General features: G+C 39.6%; 1 protein-coding gene across 1 annotated transcript in view; it reads right to left on the reverse strand.

The window, feature by feature from the left end:
* The window catches only part of SCD5 (stearoyl-CoA desaturase 5), a 59,451-nt gene extending 44,783 nt beyond the window's left edge, over positions 1-14,668 (reverse strand). Inside the window, exon 1 of the mRNA XM_003341376.3 lies at positions 13,988-14,668. Coding sequence (XP_003341424.1) covers positions 13,988-14,228 — 241 coding nt within the window. The 5' untranslated portion in view covers positions 14,229-14,668. The remainder of the gene's footprint in view (positions 1-13,987) is intronic.
* Positions 14,669-15,234: the final 566 nt, after the last annotated feature.

A 15,234-nucleotide genomic window follows, 5' to 3' on the forward strand; every position in this document is an offset into this window, starting at 1 on the left:
ATTGTTGTGAACTTTGATTTAAATTTGAGCAATTTCAGCATAAGAAACTTGCTACCTCCCAGAATCCAGAATGCACCATGAAGATAGATGCCTGCAGAGACCACATGCTGCACCAGAAGATCCAGAGTGAACTCTGGGATGTGAATTGAACTATGGGGAGTTGAAATGCCTTTGTTTTGAATGTATACTCTTATGCCAAAGGAGACTGCTCCCAAATTGGCTTTTTGTCAACCTAGTAATCATTGGTTTTGTTCTCTTTTCCTCTTATCCACAAATTATTGCAATTTTTAAGTTGATTATATTTCCATGATCCTTGGGGAAACTGGTTTCCCAATAGGAAGGGGGGGGGTGTTATGTATAAATGGAGATTTTGAGTCTTTGGACTTCATCTCCCAGAAGTCCCTTAGTTTTTTCCCAAAATTCCATTTTCCTGCATCCCCACGTTTTTTTGTGTGATTGTATTTAAGTGACTGTAACCCCTCCTTCATCCTCTTTTGAACCTGCCACTGGGCTGAAGTCAGGTAGTTCTTTTGCTTTAGTTATTATTAATAAAATTTTATAAAATATAATATTTAGTTATTGATGATTAATTAAAAAACCCAGTTTCCTATCCACAGCTGTACTCTCTGGACCCCTTTTCTGCTAAACCAAATGTACTGTGTCTCCTCTTGCTGCAGTCACTGAGAAATGTAGGGAAAAGATGAAAAAAGTTCTTTCTTTGGTGCTGTCTCTTTTCAAGACATCTTTCCCCTGAAGCCTTTCCCAAACTTCCCCATTTCTTTCAAAGATCTCATTGTTTTTCTAGTGTCCTTAATTATCCTCATTATCCAGTACCTTTCATTCTACTTGACCCCACACATCTAATTGTTTGCCAAATCTTGCCATTTCTACCTTTATAAACTTGTCTCCTATCAACCTCTTCTCTATATTTACTAAGCTACCTCTTGAGTTCAAGACTTCATCATTTCCGTTCTAGATTATGGCAACAATCTCCAAATTTTTTCCCTATCTCAAATCTCTTCTATAAAGACCCAGATGGGAGGTATAGCGACCCCCCACGTGAGTACTATAACATCTATCTGTGGGAATAACCTGAGGTGGGAAGAGGGGGCTAAGGAAATGGGAGAATAATAATGACTCAAAGACAGGAGTAGAAACACATGGGAAGTAATGCGAACTCTGAGGAAGCAAGAGGAACAAGAGGAAAGGTGGGGAGCATCAACCCCTTGATACTCCTATACTTGATACTCCTATAGACAGTAGAGTCTGAACAAGAATGGGAAGCTTCGGGGGTGACTGTGGTGCTAGAAAAGGTGGGAGTCAACTCCTTGGTGCCTCCTATCGCAATAGGAGGCACTGGGGGTCGCAAGGAAAGAGATACAGAGAAGCAAGAGCCGTAAGAGGAGAGGAGGGAGAGAGAGAGAGAGAGAGAGAGAGAGAGAGAGAGAGAGAGAGAGAGAGAGAGAGAGAGAGAGAGAGAGAGAGAGAGAGAGAGAGAGAGAGAGAGAGAGAGAGAGAGAGAGAGAGAGAGAGAGAGAGAGAGAGAGAGAGAAGAGAGAGAGAGAGAGAGAGAAAGAGAGAGAGAGAGAGAGACAGACAGAGAGAGACAGACAGAGAGAGACAGACAGACAGACAGACAGACAGACAGACAGACAGACAGACAGAGAGACAGAGACAGAGAGACAGAGAGACAGAGAGAGAGAGAGAGGCAGTGAAGGGCAAGGCAAGAGCCAGTAAGTGAGAGTAAGAGAGGGGTTAGAAAGAGAGGAGTTTGAAAGGGAGTTCTTAGGAGAATGCAAGACGGAGTTTCGCGTACAAACGCGAAACTCCGTCTTGCATTCTCCTAAGAACTCCCCTGGTATTTATTGAAGGTATTAGGAATGTAAGCGTAACATGACATGGGTTTTGACATTGGCTGGATTGACAATGACAGCATCAAAGAGGTGGAGTTTAATCCATCCCGCAATTTTGTAAATGAAGTCTCCGCCTGCAACGCCCTGATTCAAATCTAGCTATGTTAATAACCTTGCTCTGAGCAGAGGCAGCGTGGCTGTCTCCGCGCCCAGCCCAAGAATTTGCCTGTCCTTTGCTAGTGCCTAGGACTGTCCCTTTAACATCAACAGTTCTGACCATGTGTCTGGTAGTACAATATTAATACATCAATCATACTTCCCAGATGCTAATATGCCTGGTATGTTACATCTTCCCACTTCAATCCACCTTACGTATTAAGTAGTCCAAGGGCAGAGGTGACTATGTGATTCCCCTATTTAAGTATTCCAGTGGCTTCCTGTTGCTTCTGGGATAAAGCCTAAAATTTTCTGCTTAGCTTTAAAAATCTTACACAATCTGTTTCCAACCTCATTGGGCATCATTTCCTGCCACCATCCTCATGCTTCCATTCAGCCAAAATGACCTTATTTCTGTCCACCATCTCTGGAATTCTAATATCCTCTCTCCCAAACTAACTTATCTATAACAATAAATAAATCTACCTATTTATCTATTTGTTAATATTAACTTTATATTTCATATTTTTGCTGCATATATCTATGTAATTATTGTCTCTCCATTAGAATGTAAACTTCCTGTGAGAAGGGATTGTTCCAGTCTTTGTAATTGTATCCCTATAATCTAGTACCATGCACGGCACAGAGTACATGCTTAACAAGTCCTTGATTGATTGATCAATTGACAGACCTCCTCTCTCAAGTGCCTCTAGAGAGTCAACTGATTCAACTGGCAAACTGGCTTTTCAGAGCCAGATGTTTTCTGTGTGGTAGCAATTACCTTCATCCAGTGGCCAAGGACCTAGAATCCTCTTGGGTTCTAAACACCATCCCATCCAAGAGTGAAAGGGGCACAACCATCATAGTCTTAGTTATGTCCAGTTTCCATGCTTTTTATATGCCTCTTGAAGGAGATATCCAAGTTTTATACCTTTATAATTTGTGAATAAGCCACCCAAGGTGGTCTTGGGTATCTTGAGGTCTGAAAAAGGTAAGATCTAAAATGGGCTTTGCTTCATATCTTACCTAGAAGAAAAGATCCTCCTGCTTAATGGGTCTTTTCTTCTAGGTAAGAGGTGATTCTAGGAAGTGAGAGAGTGGGTCCTATTCCCTCCCCAGTTAGCATCAGCCTCAATAGACAAGCTTAGGCCTCAAGCAATCCTTGCCATGCCATCATGTCACCTGGTTATTTCCCCAAGATCTATTCATGAAAATAAAATTAGTCTTTCTAGCCCATGAATTAAACATGGATGATTCCTGCAGAGAATTTTTAGTTCTGTAGTTTAGTTCTGTAGAAACATTCCTTTGATGGCAAAAGAAAAAAGACCCTAGTACTTTCTAAAATTAGTTTCCAAAGCTGGAAGAGTTATAGGGGAAGCAAAATCAATGAGGTTTTTTAAAGGAAAGGAGAAGGGAATGAGAGGAAGGAAGGAAGGAGAGAAGGAGAAATGAAAGATGGAAGGAAAAAGGGAAGGAAGGAAAGAGGGAGATAAAGAAGCTACTACTGATTTTTTTGTTCTTTCAAAGATGGAATTCTCCAAGTCAGAAATGAAAAAGGGGAACATTCCAGGCATAAGGTTCAAAGGTATAGAGGTTGAAGATTGAATACAGACAACAGCAATTAGACCACTGGTTAGAATGTAGGGTGTATGAAAAAGACTAATATGTAATCAGCTTAGAAAGATAGGTTGAAGAAGTTTGAATTTTATCTTAGGAGCAACAGGAAGCCACTGAAACTTCTTAAGCAAAGGAATTAACATAGAATAGAAATATCAATTAGTTAGCTGTGTGAAGGATGGATTGGAGAAGTCTAGAGTGAATAATATCCTAAGGTTCCTTCTCACACACACCAAGGAAGAAGGTAGTTCTTCCTTGAAAGGTATTTATATTGTTTGCCCAGGAGGTTCGAGTCACTGGCATAATCTAATCATCTAAGTTCAGAATGAAATCCAGGACAGGAGGTCTGGAGTTCCCCTTTGACTTGTAATCACAGACTAGCAACATAAACCACACCAGAGTCTGGGCCATCTTTCATTTCAGAGATGGTTGATTACCTATCCTTCTATCACCCCTCCCTTTTTCTTCCCAATTTGGTGTTTCAGAGTATCTCTCTCTACTTGTACATAGGCCCCCTCAGATAAACTATCTCAAGTTCTAAGTATATTCAACTCTGAACTCATGAGCCCTCACCAATATGTTTATTTATTTATTTTTTAAATGACTCCGTCTTTGGAGTCATTACTGTGTATTGGTTCCAAGGCAGAAGAGTGGTAAGGGCTAGGCAATGGGGGTTACGTGACTTGCCCAGGGTCACACTGCTGGGAAGTGTCTGAGGACAGATTTGAACCTAGGACCTCCCATCTCTAGGCCTGGCTCTCAATCCAAAGAGCCACCCAGCTGCCCCCTATTTTTTTTTTAATTTGCTTATATGTTTGTTAAATTAAAATTCCAAAATATCTTCCTTCCTCTCTCCCCTCCCTGCACTAGAGAAGGTCTCATATGACATATGTGTGTGATGCATGTTTCCATTTATCAGTACTTTCTCTAGAAGCAGGCATTCACAGTTATTCTTCAAACAATATTTCTGTTACTATATATAATGTTCTTTTGGTTCAGCACATTTCCCTCTTCACAATTTCATGTAGGTCTTTCCATTTATTTTTAAAAATTAACCTGCTCAGCATTTCTTCCAGTGCAGTAGTATTCCATCACAATCATATGCCACAACTTGTTTAGTCATTCCCCAATTGATGGGGATCCCTTCAATTTCCAGTTCTTTGCCACCACAAAGAGAGCTGCTATAAATATTTTAGAACATATAGGTTCTTTTTCTTTTTCCCTGATCACCTTGGGAAAGAGATCTAATAGTGGTATTGCTGAGTCAATGAGCATACACAGTTTTATAACACTCTCAGCATAATCCCAGTTTGCTTTCAAAAATAGTGGAATTGGTTCACAGCTTCACTGAAGGTATATTAGCGTACCCATTTTTCCACATCCACTCCATATTTATCATTTTGTCCTTTTATCATTTTAGCCAATCTGATAGTTATAAAATGATATCTCAGTTGTTTTGATTTGCATTTCTCTAATCAGTAATACTTTGTTCATATGCCTATATACACCTTTGATTTCTTTGTCCAAAACCTGTCTGTTTATATCTTTTGACCAGCTCTCAATTGCAGAATAGCTCATATTCTCATAAATTTAACCCAGTTTTCTATATAGTTGAGATAGGAGACCTCTATCTGATAAACTATGAAAAATTTCCTCCAATTTTCTGCTTTCCTTCTAATTTTGGCTACATTAATTTTATTTGTACAATCCCTTTTAAATTTAATGTAATCAAAATTATCCATTTTATATCTCACATTTCTCTCTATCTCCTGTTTATTTATAAAATTCTTCTCCTATCCATAAATCTGATAGGCAATATATTGCATGTTCTTCTCATTTGCTTATGATATCTCCCTTTATGTCTAAGTCATGAATCTTTTTTTATTTTATGTTGGTAAATGGTGTAAGTTATTGGCTTATATCCAGTTTCTACCAGACTGCTTTCCAGTTTTCCCAACAATTTTTACCAAATAAAGAATTCTTATCAATGTGTTTGCTTTACTAGTCAGGCAGAGCACATAAGGCAAAGACACATTTTATCTGCCTTTATGCAATTAAAAAAAAAAGTAGAGAATTGTTCCTACTATGTAACTGGATGCATAGAAGATAAAAGGGAAAAATAATGGTAAGGTTCTATTTAGAATAGGCATATATATATATATATATATATATATATACACACACACTCATATATATAGGGGGGGGAGAGAGAGAGAGAGAGAGAGAGAGAGAGAGAGAGAGAGAGAGAGAGAGAGAGAGAGAGAGAGAGAGAGAGAGAGAGAGAGAGAAAGAGAGAGAATTAATTGTTAAAGGCTGCTAGAAGTTGTCTTTTCTCTGGACTATAGGGATAATATTAATTTATAACTCTACTATATTTTCATTAAAATTTAAATGATTAAAAAAAGAATAGGCATAGAATAATACCTTATACAAATGTCTATGAAAATCTTTCAAATATATTATCTCATTTGATCCTCACAATAACAATAAGTAGGCAGGATAGGTATTATTTTCCTCATTTTCCAGATAAGGAAATTGAAGATTAGAAAAGAGATTCTTCTATGCCCAAAGAGCTATAAAATTGTGCATACCCTTTGATCTGGTAATGCCACTACTGTGTCTGTATCCCAAAGGGATAATGAAAAAGAGGAAAGGACCTACTTGTACAAAAACATTTATAGCTGCTATTTTGGTGGTGGCAAAGAATTGGAAATTGAGGGGATGTCCATCAGTTGAGGAATAGCTGAACAAATATGTGGCGTATGTTGGTAATAAAACATTATTGTGCTATAAGAAATAAGCAAGATAATTTCAAAAAAAGATAGAAAGATCTGCAGGAACTGAAGCAAAGTGAAATAAACAGAACTGGGAGAACATTGTACACAATAATAGCAATATTGGATGATTATTATTTGTGAAAACTTGACTACTCTCAGCAATGCAATGATCTGGGACAATCCTGAAAGACTTATGACAGGGAATGCTCTCCACCTCCAGAGAAAGAACTGTTGGAGGATTCTTTCACATCAGTGTATTTTTTAATTTATTTTGACATTTTGGTTATATATGAGTTTGCTCTAACAATAACCAACATGGAAGTGTGTTTTACATGATAATAAAAATAAAATCATAAAATAAAATATCGACTTGAATAAAGAATTAAATTACATACTTAAAAAAAAAAAGATAGAGGGATTCCTTGACTTCATTTCTACCTTTAAACATCTAAGATTATGATGTGTCCAAGGTCACATAGCTAGTATGTGTTAAGACTAGAATCCAGGTCTCCTATCTCTTGGGCTAGTGTTCTTTTCACGTATACTTCACTTCCTCCCAATGTAGCACTAAATGATTTTTTTTTTTTACTTTTTAAACACTTACCTTCTTTCTTAGAATTGATTCAGAGGCAGAAGAGCAGTAAGGGCTAGGCAATTATTGTTAAGTAAAATTATAGATCCATAAAAAAAGTAAAAGGCCCTGTCCTTGGTGCTGTACAGTTAGAAAATCTTGAACCCCTTAAAACTACATTACCCAGAATGCTTTTCCCTTTGTGCTTCTCTGTGCCTTCACATAATTGTTTATAAATTCTGTAGTTCCTCCCTATCACTCTCTTCTCTCAGGACAAGGCTGGGTTTAAGTAGTTCTTTTACTTTAGTTATTATTAATAAAACTTTTAAAATGTAATACTTAGTTATTGAATATTAATTTTAATCTTTACAATGCTGGGCTTAAAATTGACAAAAGACTTAGGGACTGCCCTGGAGAAGGTTGCAGGTAGACATGTAAAAAAAGTCCTGCTTTTCATCCTATTCCAGGAGTCCCTGTTTGTGTGTTATGTGGGGTGTGAGGATCTATGAGATCCCTTATCAGAGGAGACACACTGCAGAAGACCACTTTTCTGTGCTTTGATCCAGGTTTTCAGGTGGCCATGTCACAGTCCCTGTGATACTGTTACGCCCCTCAGGGAAAGTACTGAAAGTCCCAATCATTGTGAGTGATATCTTCTCTCAGGGGGCATCTTCTTAGACAAATGTTGCCACCACGATCCACTTTGGAATTTCCCAGAGCAGAAGATAAGAACCAGGACTGATAGGCACTGGATGTCATAGAACTACAGCCAGTCAACAAGTTCAGGCTTGTTACTAACAGCACCAAATGTCTAATGATTTTTAAAATCACATAATGCAAGGGCAGCTAGGTAGCACAGTAGATGGGGCACCAGATCTGGAGTCAAAAGAACCTGAGTTCAAAGTTAGCCTTGGACCCTGGACAAGTCAGCTAACCTCTGTTTGCTTCAATATATTCATCTGTAAAATGGGAATAATAACTGAGTTATTGTAAGGATCAAATGAAACATTTGTAAAGCACATAGTAGACCCTTAATAAATGCTTGTTTCCTTTCTTTCTTTCTTTTCCTTTGCAGATCAGCAACTGTTGTATAATTTATAGTCTTAATCTTGGATTACTGAAGAGTTAAGTGACTTGTCCAAAGTAGTGGGATGTGAATCCATCATTTCTGGACTCTGGGGCTAGCTCTCTAGCCACTATATCATGCTGCCTCTCACCTTGTATGTAGTAGGTCATAAATAAATGCTTATTGAACTAAATTCATTGTAAAAGATAAACACTATATTCTTCCATACCAATCCTCATCTGCCATGGACTCAAGACTCTTTGCTATCTTGGTTGCTCCTATCTGGACATTCTCCATCTTATTTATCAATGTCTTTGCTAAAAGGGGATTCCTAGAATTCAGCAGAGTATGGAAAGGACTCATTAGAAACCCCTCTTTCCCTACTCTCACCTCAGTCAAGATGGTAAAAGAAATCTGAGAGGAAATGAGATATAGGTGGAAAAAGCCTGGAATTGTTGAGTTCAACTTCCTCTTCTTCTATTTACTGTGTAATTTGGTGAAAGTGACTTCATTTATTATTAGTTGGGCCTCAGTTTCTTCAATTGTAAAATGCAGAAGTTAATTATATCTAAGAGCTGTTTCTTGCTCTAAGTTAAGCTCTCTTAAGTTTGCCATGGGTTCTCTCTAATGACGACCAGCACTTCCCTAGATATCTTGGAGCTTTCTTATCATATCCCTGGATGCTGAAATTACTGTAGAAGTAGAGATAAGCAAAAAGTGTAATGTCAGAAGCTTGAAGAGGTTTAGGCAGATAGAAAATACAAAGAAAAGTTATAGTTTAGTTAAATATGGATGCCAGATGTCAAAACCAATGGCTCAACCAGCATGTCATGTGACTATGCTAGGCCCAAATAGCTTTTATCTTTAAAAAAAAACAAATAAACCCTCTTTTGTCTTAGAATCAATACTAAGTATCAGTTCCAAGGTAGAAGAGCTCCTGCTAGTCAATTGGGGTTAAGTGACCTGTCCAGGGTCACACAGCTAGGAAGTATCTGAGGTCAAATGTGAACCCTGGACCCTCCGTTTCCAGGACTAATTCTCTAACTACTGAGCTACCTTGTTGCTCCCCCGTCCGCTTTTTAAAAATTAATCTTAAAGGAATTATTGGGTAGCTAAGTGAATTTGGGATAGTCTCACACAGAGACTATTTTAGCACAGGCCAGAGGCAATGTTTAAATTGCTTTTAAAAGTGACTTATGCACAATAACTGCAAGTTCAAAATGGTCCCCAGCAAGAAAGGATTTGAAGACTTCAGCATAAAAAGAAAACAGACACACAATGCTCCCCTGTGGAGGGCAAGACTACCTACTGGCCTAGTTGCACATTTAAAAAAGTTAAAAGAGTCTGGCTTAAAAAGTTGAACCTAAGTTTACACTTCAATACAGTCTTGGGTTCAGGCTGCATGCTCCAAATTGATATACTTGATTTTTGCAGCAGCTCCAAATACAGAACAGGATGCTTTTCAAAGAAAAGTTCATTTCATTCATAAAATGGTTCATCTTTTGTGAGAGGGGTCCAAAAGTGAGAACATAAAAAATAAAGTGAAGAGAATGTTTCTGCTGCTTCATTATATGCTGATATACAGCAGATGCTCAAGATCAACTGAGTCTTCAGAGAGGAACAAGAGGAAGAGACAATGGATAAAAAATTCGGGTCCAAAGACTTATGTTTGAATCCTGATACTCATTAGCTATGACATCATAGTGTCATCATCAAATTATCATTATCATTCTTCTTCTTCCTTCTTCCCCTTCCTCCTCCCTTTTTCCTCCTCCTCCTCCTATTCCTTCTTCTTCCTCCTCCATCTCTTCATCCTCTTTCTGCTCCTCCTTCTTCTCTTTCTTTTACCTTAAAATCCATATTTTTATTGGTTCCAAAGTAGAAGAGCAGCAAGGACTAGGCAATATGGGTTAAGTGACTTAACCAGGGTCACACAGCTAGGACAATTCTGGGGTCGGATTTGAAATCCCGTATCTAGGTCTGTATTCACTGAGTCATCTAGCTCTCCCATTCAGTTTCTTTCAAAGTTCACTTCAAGAATCACCTTCTACAAAAGGCTTTTCCTAGTTCCCTCTCCCCATCAATTAATGCCTAACCCCCTCAAATTATTACATGTCATTTATTTTGTATATATACTCATCTGTATACTGTTGCTTCCCTTGATAAAACAAACTTTTTTCTTTTTTTATCCCCAGTTCCAAGCATAGAACTGACATGTAGTAAGTGCTTGCCAATTGATTATTTGAATCTTTCTGAAAGACTCATGTGATAATGCTTGCTTACCCAAACCCATCATTTTCCAAGTAGGAAGAGCAATGAAGGCATGTTCTCTCAGTCAATATCCATTTATTAAGTATGCTATGTGAAATGTACTATACGGGGGAATGTATAGAAATAATTAAGTCAGGCACTTGCCTTCCATTAAGGGAGTTGACCTGTACAAAGATGATAATAATCAGTAGTGCTCTGGTAAATGTTTAATAGTCAGCTCTCTGGGGAGAAAATGTGTGTGTTATGCATTTTAAAATTGATTCTATATTATTAATATTTTCTCCATCATTTTCTTAAGTCTAGACAATCAACAAGACATCAAGGTCAGATCTACAGTATTTGGCAATTTTTGAGTAGTAATGCTCAGAGTGAAAATTTTAACAATCAAGGTTCTAAAACCAGCTTGTTTGAACTGTCTCCAGCACACCCCTGGATAACTCAAAACAAAGTGGATGTATAAGAGGTGAAAGCACAGAACTATGAAGTTTCTAAGGAAGGAGGAGATCTCTGAACTAAACCTTGAATGATGCATAATCCATCCCTTAAAGTCCACTTGTATGGGGCTCTCCTCACTGGTAGAGATCGATTACTTAATGCTCCACACTGATATGAAGGGTGGAGTTGGTTGAGAGCCTGGAAGGAGATTTTGATCAGTTTCAATAAAGAAAACAGGTGATTTTAGAACCTCTTCAGATCTCTGAAGGGAGAAAAAAACTCTGGAAAAAAGCCAATATGTAAAAGATCTGGGACCTCCATCATGTCCCTATCCTTAGCTTGATACTCTGGAGATTTCAAAGAATCTTCCTTTATTTTTTCTTGATTGAGCTCCCAAAGGGAGAGCTCATTCACTCTGTGCATTGTTTTCTATATCATCTCATCTGTACACCCCTTCTCTGTCTTCTATTTGGTTATCAGCTTGGATAGACAGCTTTACTTGTCATTTCCTAAGTATTTTCATTGTGGAACTGGCACTTAGTGGGAAAGGAGTCAAGCCTTTGAGTCAACCTCCGTTAAGGGATAGCAATCAGGAACCTTGCTTGAACCTCCAAGTTTTTTCTCCTAGACTATAAAGATTTAAGAAGAAAGACTGACATAATTCTAGCCCAGTACCTTGTCTCTGAGAAGAGCAACATAGCCAGCTTCTGGCCCTACCATCCTACTTCCCTACTGGGCAAGAATCAAAGTCTACCCTGGAGATGGACGGGAGATAAACAGCCTCCTGTGGATACAAATAACCTACCTGGAAACAACATACTGACATACTACTGGATCACAGGGGTTAAAGGTAAGGGAAGTAAGGCAGATTTGAGGCATATGGAATGGGGCAAAAGCAGAAAAAGGAAATCATAGAACAGTGACAGAGAACACTGAAAGACATATTTAAAGAGCGAGGTGAAAAACAGATTTTGGACAACCTTAAAGTGCGAGGCAAAGCAATTTGGATTTTATCCAGTAGACAGTGAGGAGCCATTAATGAACTTTGAATAGGATCCAGGAAATTAATCTGGCAGGATGGACCAAGCCTATAAGCAAAAGAATCAACTGTACTATAGACATGTCTAATGGATCCTTGCTAAAGAATGCAATCTAGAGCTCACTCTTAGTATTTGACATAGGACTAGTTTAGTATTGCTAAATTTCCAAAAAGAAATATAGAACCAGAATCTGGAGGGGTTGGGGAAGTAGTAAAAAAGAGAAGGATGATACAGCTTCAGCCATTATATTCCTGGAGAGATTCCTTACTGTTTTGAGTGACTAGATAGAAGAGAAGGAAAGAGAAAGGAAGGAAAAGGAAAAAGAAGGGAAGAGAAATGAAAGTATAATGTGATATACATGGTTTGTCTATACCCTCTGTATCTAGGAAGGGAGTGTTACATTATTTATAAAAAATAATTCACAATGATACTTTTCTATTTTAAAAATAACTGCTTATTTAACAATAAGGAAGAACATGTAATCATGTCAAAGGTACTTGCATTAAAGTAAGTGCGTTGATAATAAAATATGTCTGAATTCATTTGTAAACCTGGATCCTTCTCACTCGCCAAGACAATCATTATCTAGGGAAGAGAATGAGACCCTAGCAGAGAAGCATCTAAGGGAAGAAAAACATATCCTGAGAGTTCACAACTCTGCACTACAGATTGTGTTACAATTGGACCATTCCGGAACATCTGTACCACATAATCGCTTCTCTGTTAACTGCTGGTCAGCTGGGCATCACTTCTCTCCAGCTGCCCAAATCTCTCCACCATTCCAAAGTAGTATTTAGAAGCCAAAAAAACCTTACAATTATCCTTCAAAAGGTATTTAGAAAGTATTACCATTTAATCTGAAGAACATGTTTCTTTTAAACCAGAAAATAGGAAGGAGGGGAGGGAAAAGAAGAGGAGAGGAGAGAGAAGAGGAAAGGAGGGGAGGAGAAGGGAGGAGAGGAGAGAGAAGAAAAGGAGAGGAGGGGAGGGGAGAAGAGGGGAAAAGATATCCAGTTTATCCCTCATGAGGGGCAGGTTAGAGGGTTACGCAGAAAGGGGTGGATTTTTTTAAAGTGCTCAGGTTTAATTCCCCAGTTGAAGGAGGGATCGGTAGCTATTACTTTTGTATTGGCTACTGTAGGAAAAGCTCATAGCAGAGACCAAGAAGCTTTCTGTGACTGATGTGGGACTCCAAGGTAGAGGTCAGAAGTTGAAAAAGGGCAGGAATAAAAAGTCTCAAGGGGGTTCTGGAGCCCATGCATCTCCTGCCCATAGCACTCAACTCCATTGTTGGAAAGAGGAGAGGAGGAACAGAATGGAAGGGAGCCACAAGTGCTACCCAGGGAACTGCCTAGGTCTGGGTCCAAGAGTAGGGAACCTGGGCAAAAGAAGTGCATTGTATTCTGGGGCTTTGCATGAGCTCTCTGTGGATCTCGACAAGGAAGTCAGCATGAAGAAGGATGAGCTGTGTGTGGGTGCCAAGGTTCAGTCCGTTCTAAGTGAGATCATCCTCACTCCATCCCCTCTAAATACACATATTCTACAGGCCTCCTCCTTATTAAGTACACAGTGTGAATATCTTGGGAGTCAGGAGAAGAATGGAATTACCAAACACTGCACCCAGAGGTACACACCCCTCAACATGGATAGACACCAACAATACTCCTCCAGAAAATCCCTAGAAATCTTGGATTGAACCTCACTTCCTTCATCACCAATTTTAAAACATGCAATACCCTGGGACCCCAGAGACTGTCATGCCTGGAAACTAGGAATGGGGTTTAGTCAGACAGAGGGAGAATTCCAAATTACCTAGAACAAAATAAGAGGCAAGCGGCAATACAGGGCATTTGAGGGTACCACCAAAGAACTATTTAGGAAAATTTCTCTTGATTGAATTGGTTTGAGGACTGGGGGTGGGGGAGGCCCAAATGAAGGTTCAGGAACCCCCAATCTTTGAACATCAGAAAGGAAAATCATGAACTATTTTTCCTATTAGGAAAGCCCAGAGGTGCTGAGTGAAAAGGAAAGGGAGCCTTCAGAAGAGATCAGTCTCCTAACTGGCAAACATTACTTAGCTTTAGAGCTTCTATTAACCAGTACTGTGCTAGGCACTGGGGTTTCGAGGACCAAAAAAAAAAAAAATAGAAACAGTCCCTGCCTTGAAGGAGCTGACATGCAGGTCTAGAGATGGCACTTACCCCAGAGCAGAGTGAGCAGCTGAGCCTTGGGGATGAGTGTGAGGGAATACAGGGCTCCCAGGTGAAGCAGGGTCATTAGGATGACATTCCTCCAGACTACCCCCTGGCAGGCGGGCTGCTTTCTACTCTTCCTGTCTTGGATTCCTTCTCCAGTGGCCCATTCTAATGGGCTTTCTGTGCTCTCCTTGAGAAAGGTAGCCTTCTCTGGGCCCAGGCCACAGGCAGCTCCCAATCCTGGCATAGCTGGAGAGGGGAGAAGCCAGAAGCAGCAGCCCAAGCTCTGTTGACCCCCTCTGGCCTCTCAGTTGGGCTTTGGCGTGTCGTTTTCTGGTTTAAATAGCAATGGCCATCTCCTCTGTTTTGGGGATGCCAAGACTTGCCTTTCTCTTTTGTATCAGCTTTAGACAGGCGGAGAGGGAGGAAGGTTGCCTAGGAATACAAATCTTGAAGCTCAGCATCTGTTGCTAGTCTCCCATCCTTGCTGCTGCTGCTGGGTCAAAGCTGATTCCGCAGAGTAACAGAGAAATGAGGGAATGGGGGATGGGGAGAGGCGGGGGAGGCTGCTGGGGAGGAGAGCTCGAGGGAGTTGTGGGAAGGGAGAAAAGAAAGAGTAGGGAGGAGGGGGAAGGATGGAGGAGAGAGGCAGGGAACTCACACTGAAAAGAAAGACCTATATAGCTCTAGCCAATCAGAATGGCATGTGATGCTCTTAAAGAGAAAGCAATTTTTTCTCATCACTGCACAGCTCCCTGAAACTGAGAGGCACAAGCTTAGCCTATGTGCTGTAAAGATAATTTTAGGGTTGTGACTTAAAGATCTAGAGTTAATTGGTCGCCAGGGAAAATTCCAAATAAAATACCCAAATCAGTCTGGAAATTTATGGTAATTTAATTAATATAGAGGAAGGGAATTTAAGAAAAAGAAGGGAAGAGGATATAGGATTCTCCTGCCTGGCCTGTGCCAGGGGGAGTTTTAAAATCCCTGCCTCTATATCTCTGAAGAAGATAAGGGGATAAATTTGGAAAAGTAAAGGAGGAAAATTCAGCCAGAAACTCACCATCGAACCGGACAATAGCTTGTAGCTAAGATGCCAAAAGGCCAGCACGCTGCTCCAGCTAACTCTCCACCACCAATCAGGGAAAGAATGATCTGAGAGATGAAAAATCCCAAATATATAGACCTTTCACCCTTGTGTCTCCTCCTCTAAATTTTCACATCTACCAATCACATCAAAGGCTTTCTCCAGG

The sequence above is a fragment of the Monodelphis domestica genome, chromosome 6, assembly GCF_027887165.1.
Source record: "Monodelphis domestica isolate mMonDom1 chromosome 6, mMonDom1.pri, whole genome shotgun sequence".
Lineage (NCBI taxonomy): Eukaryota > Metazoa > Chordata > Mammalia > Didelphimorphia > Didelphidae > Monodelphis > Monodelphis domestica.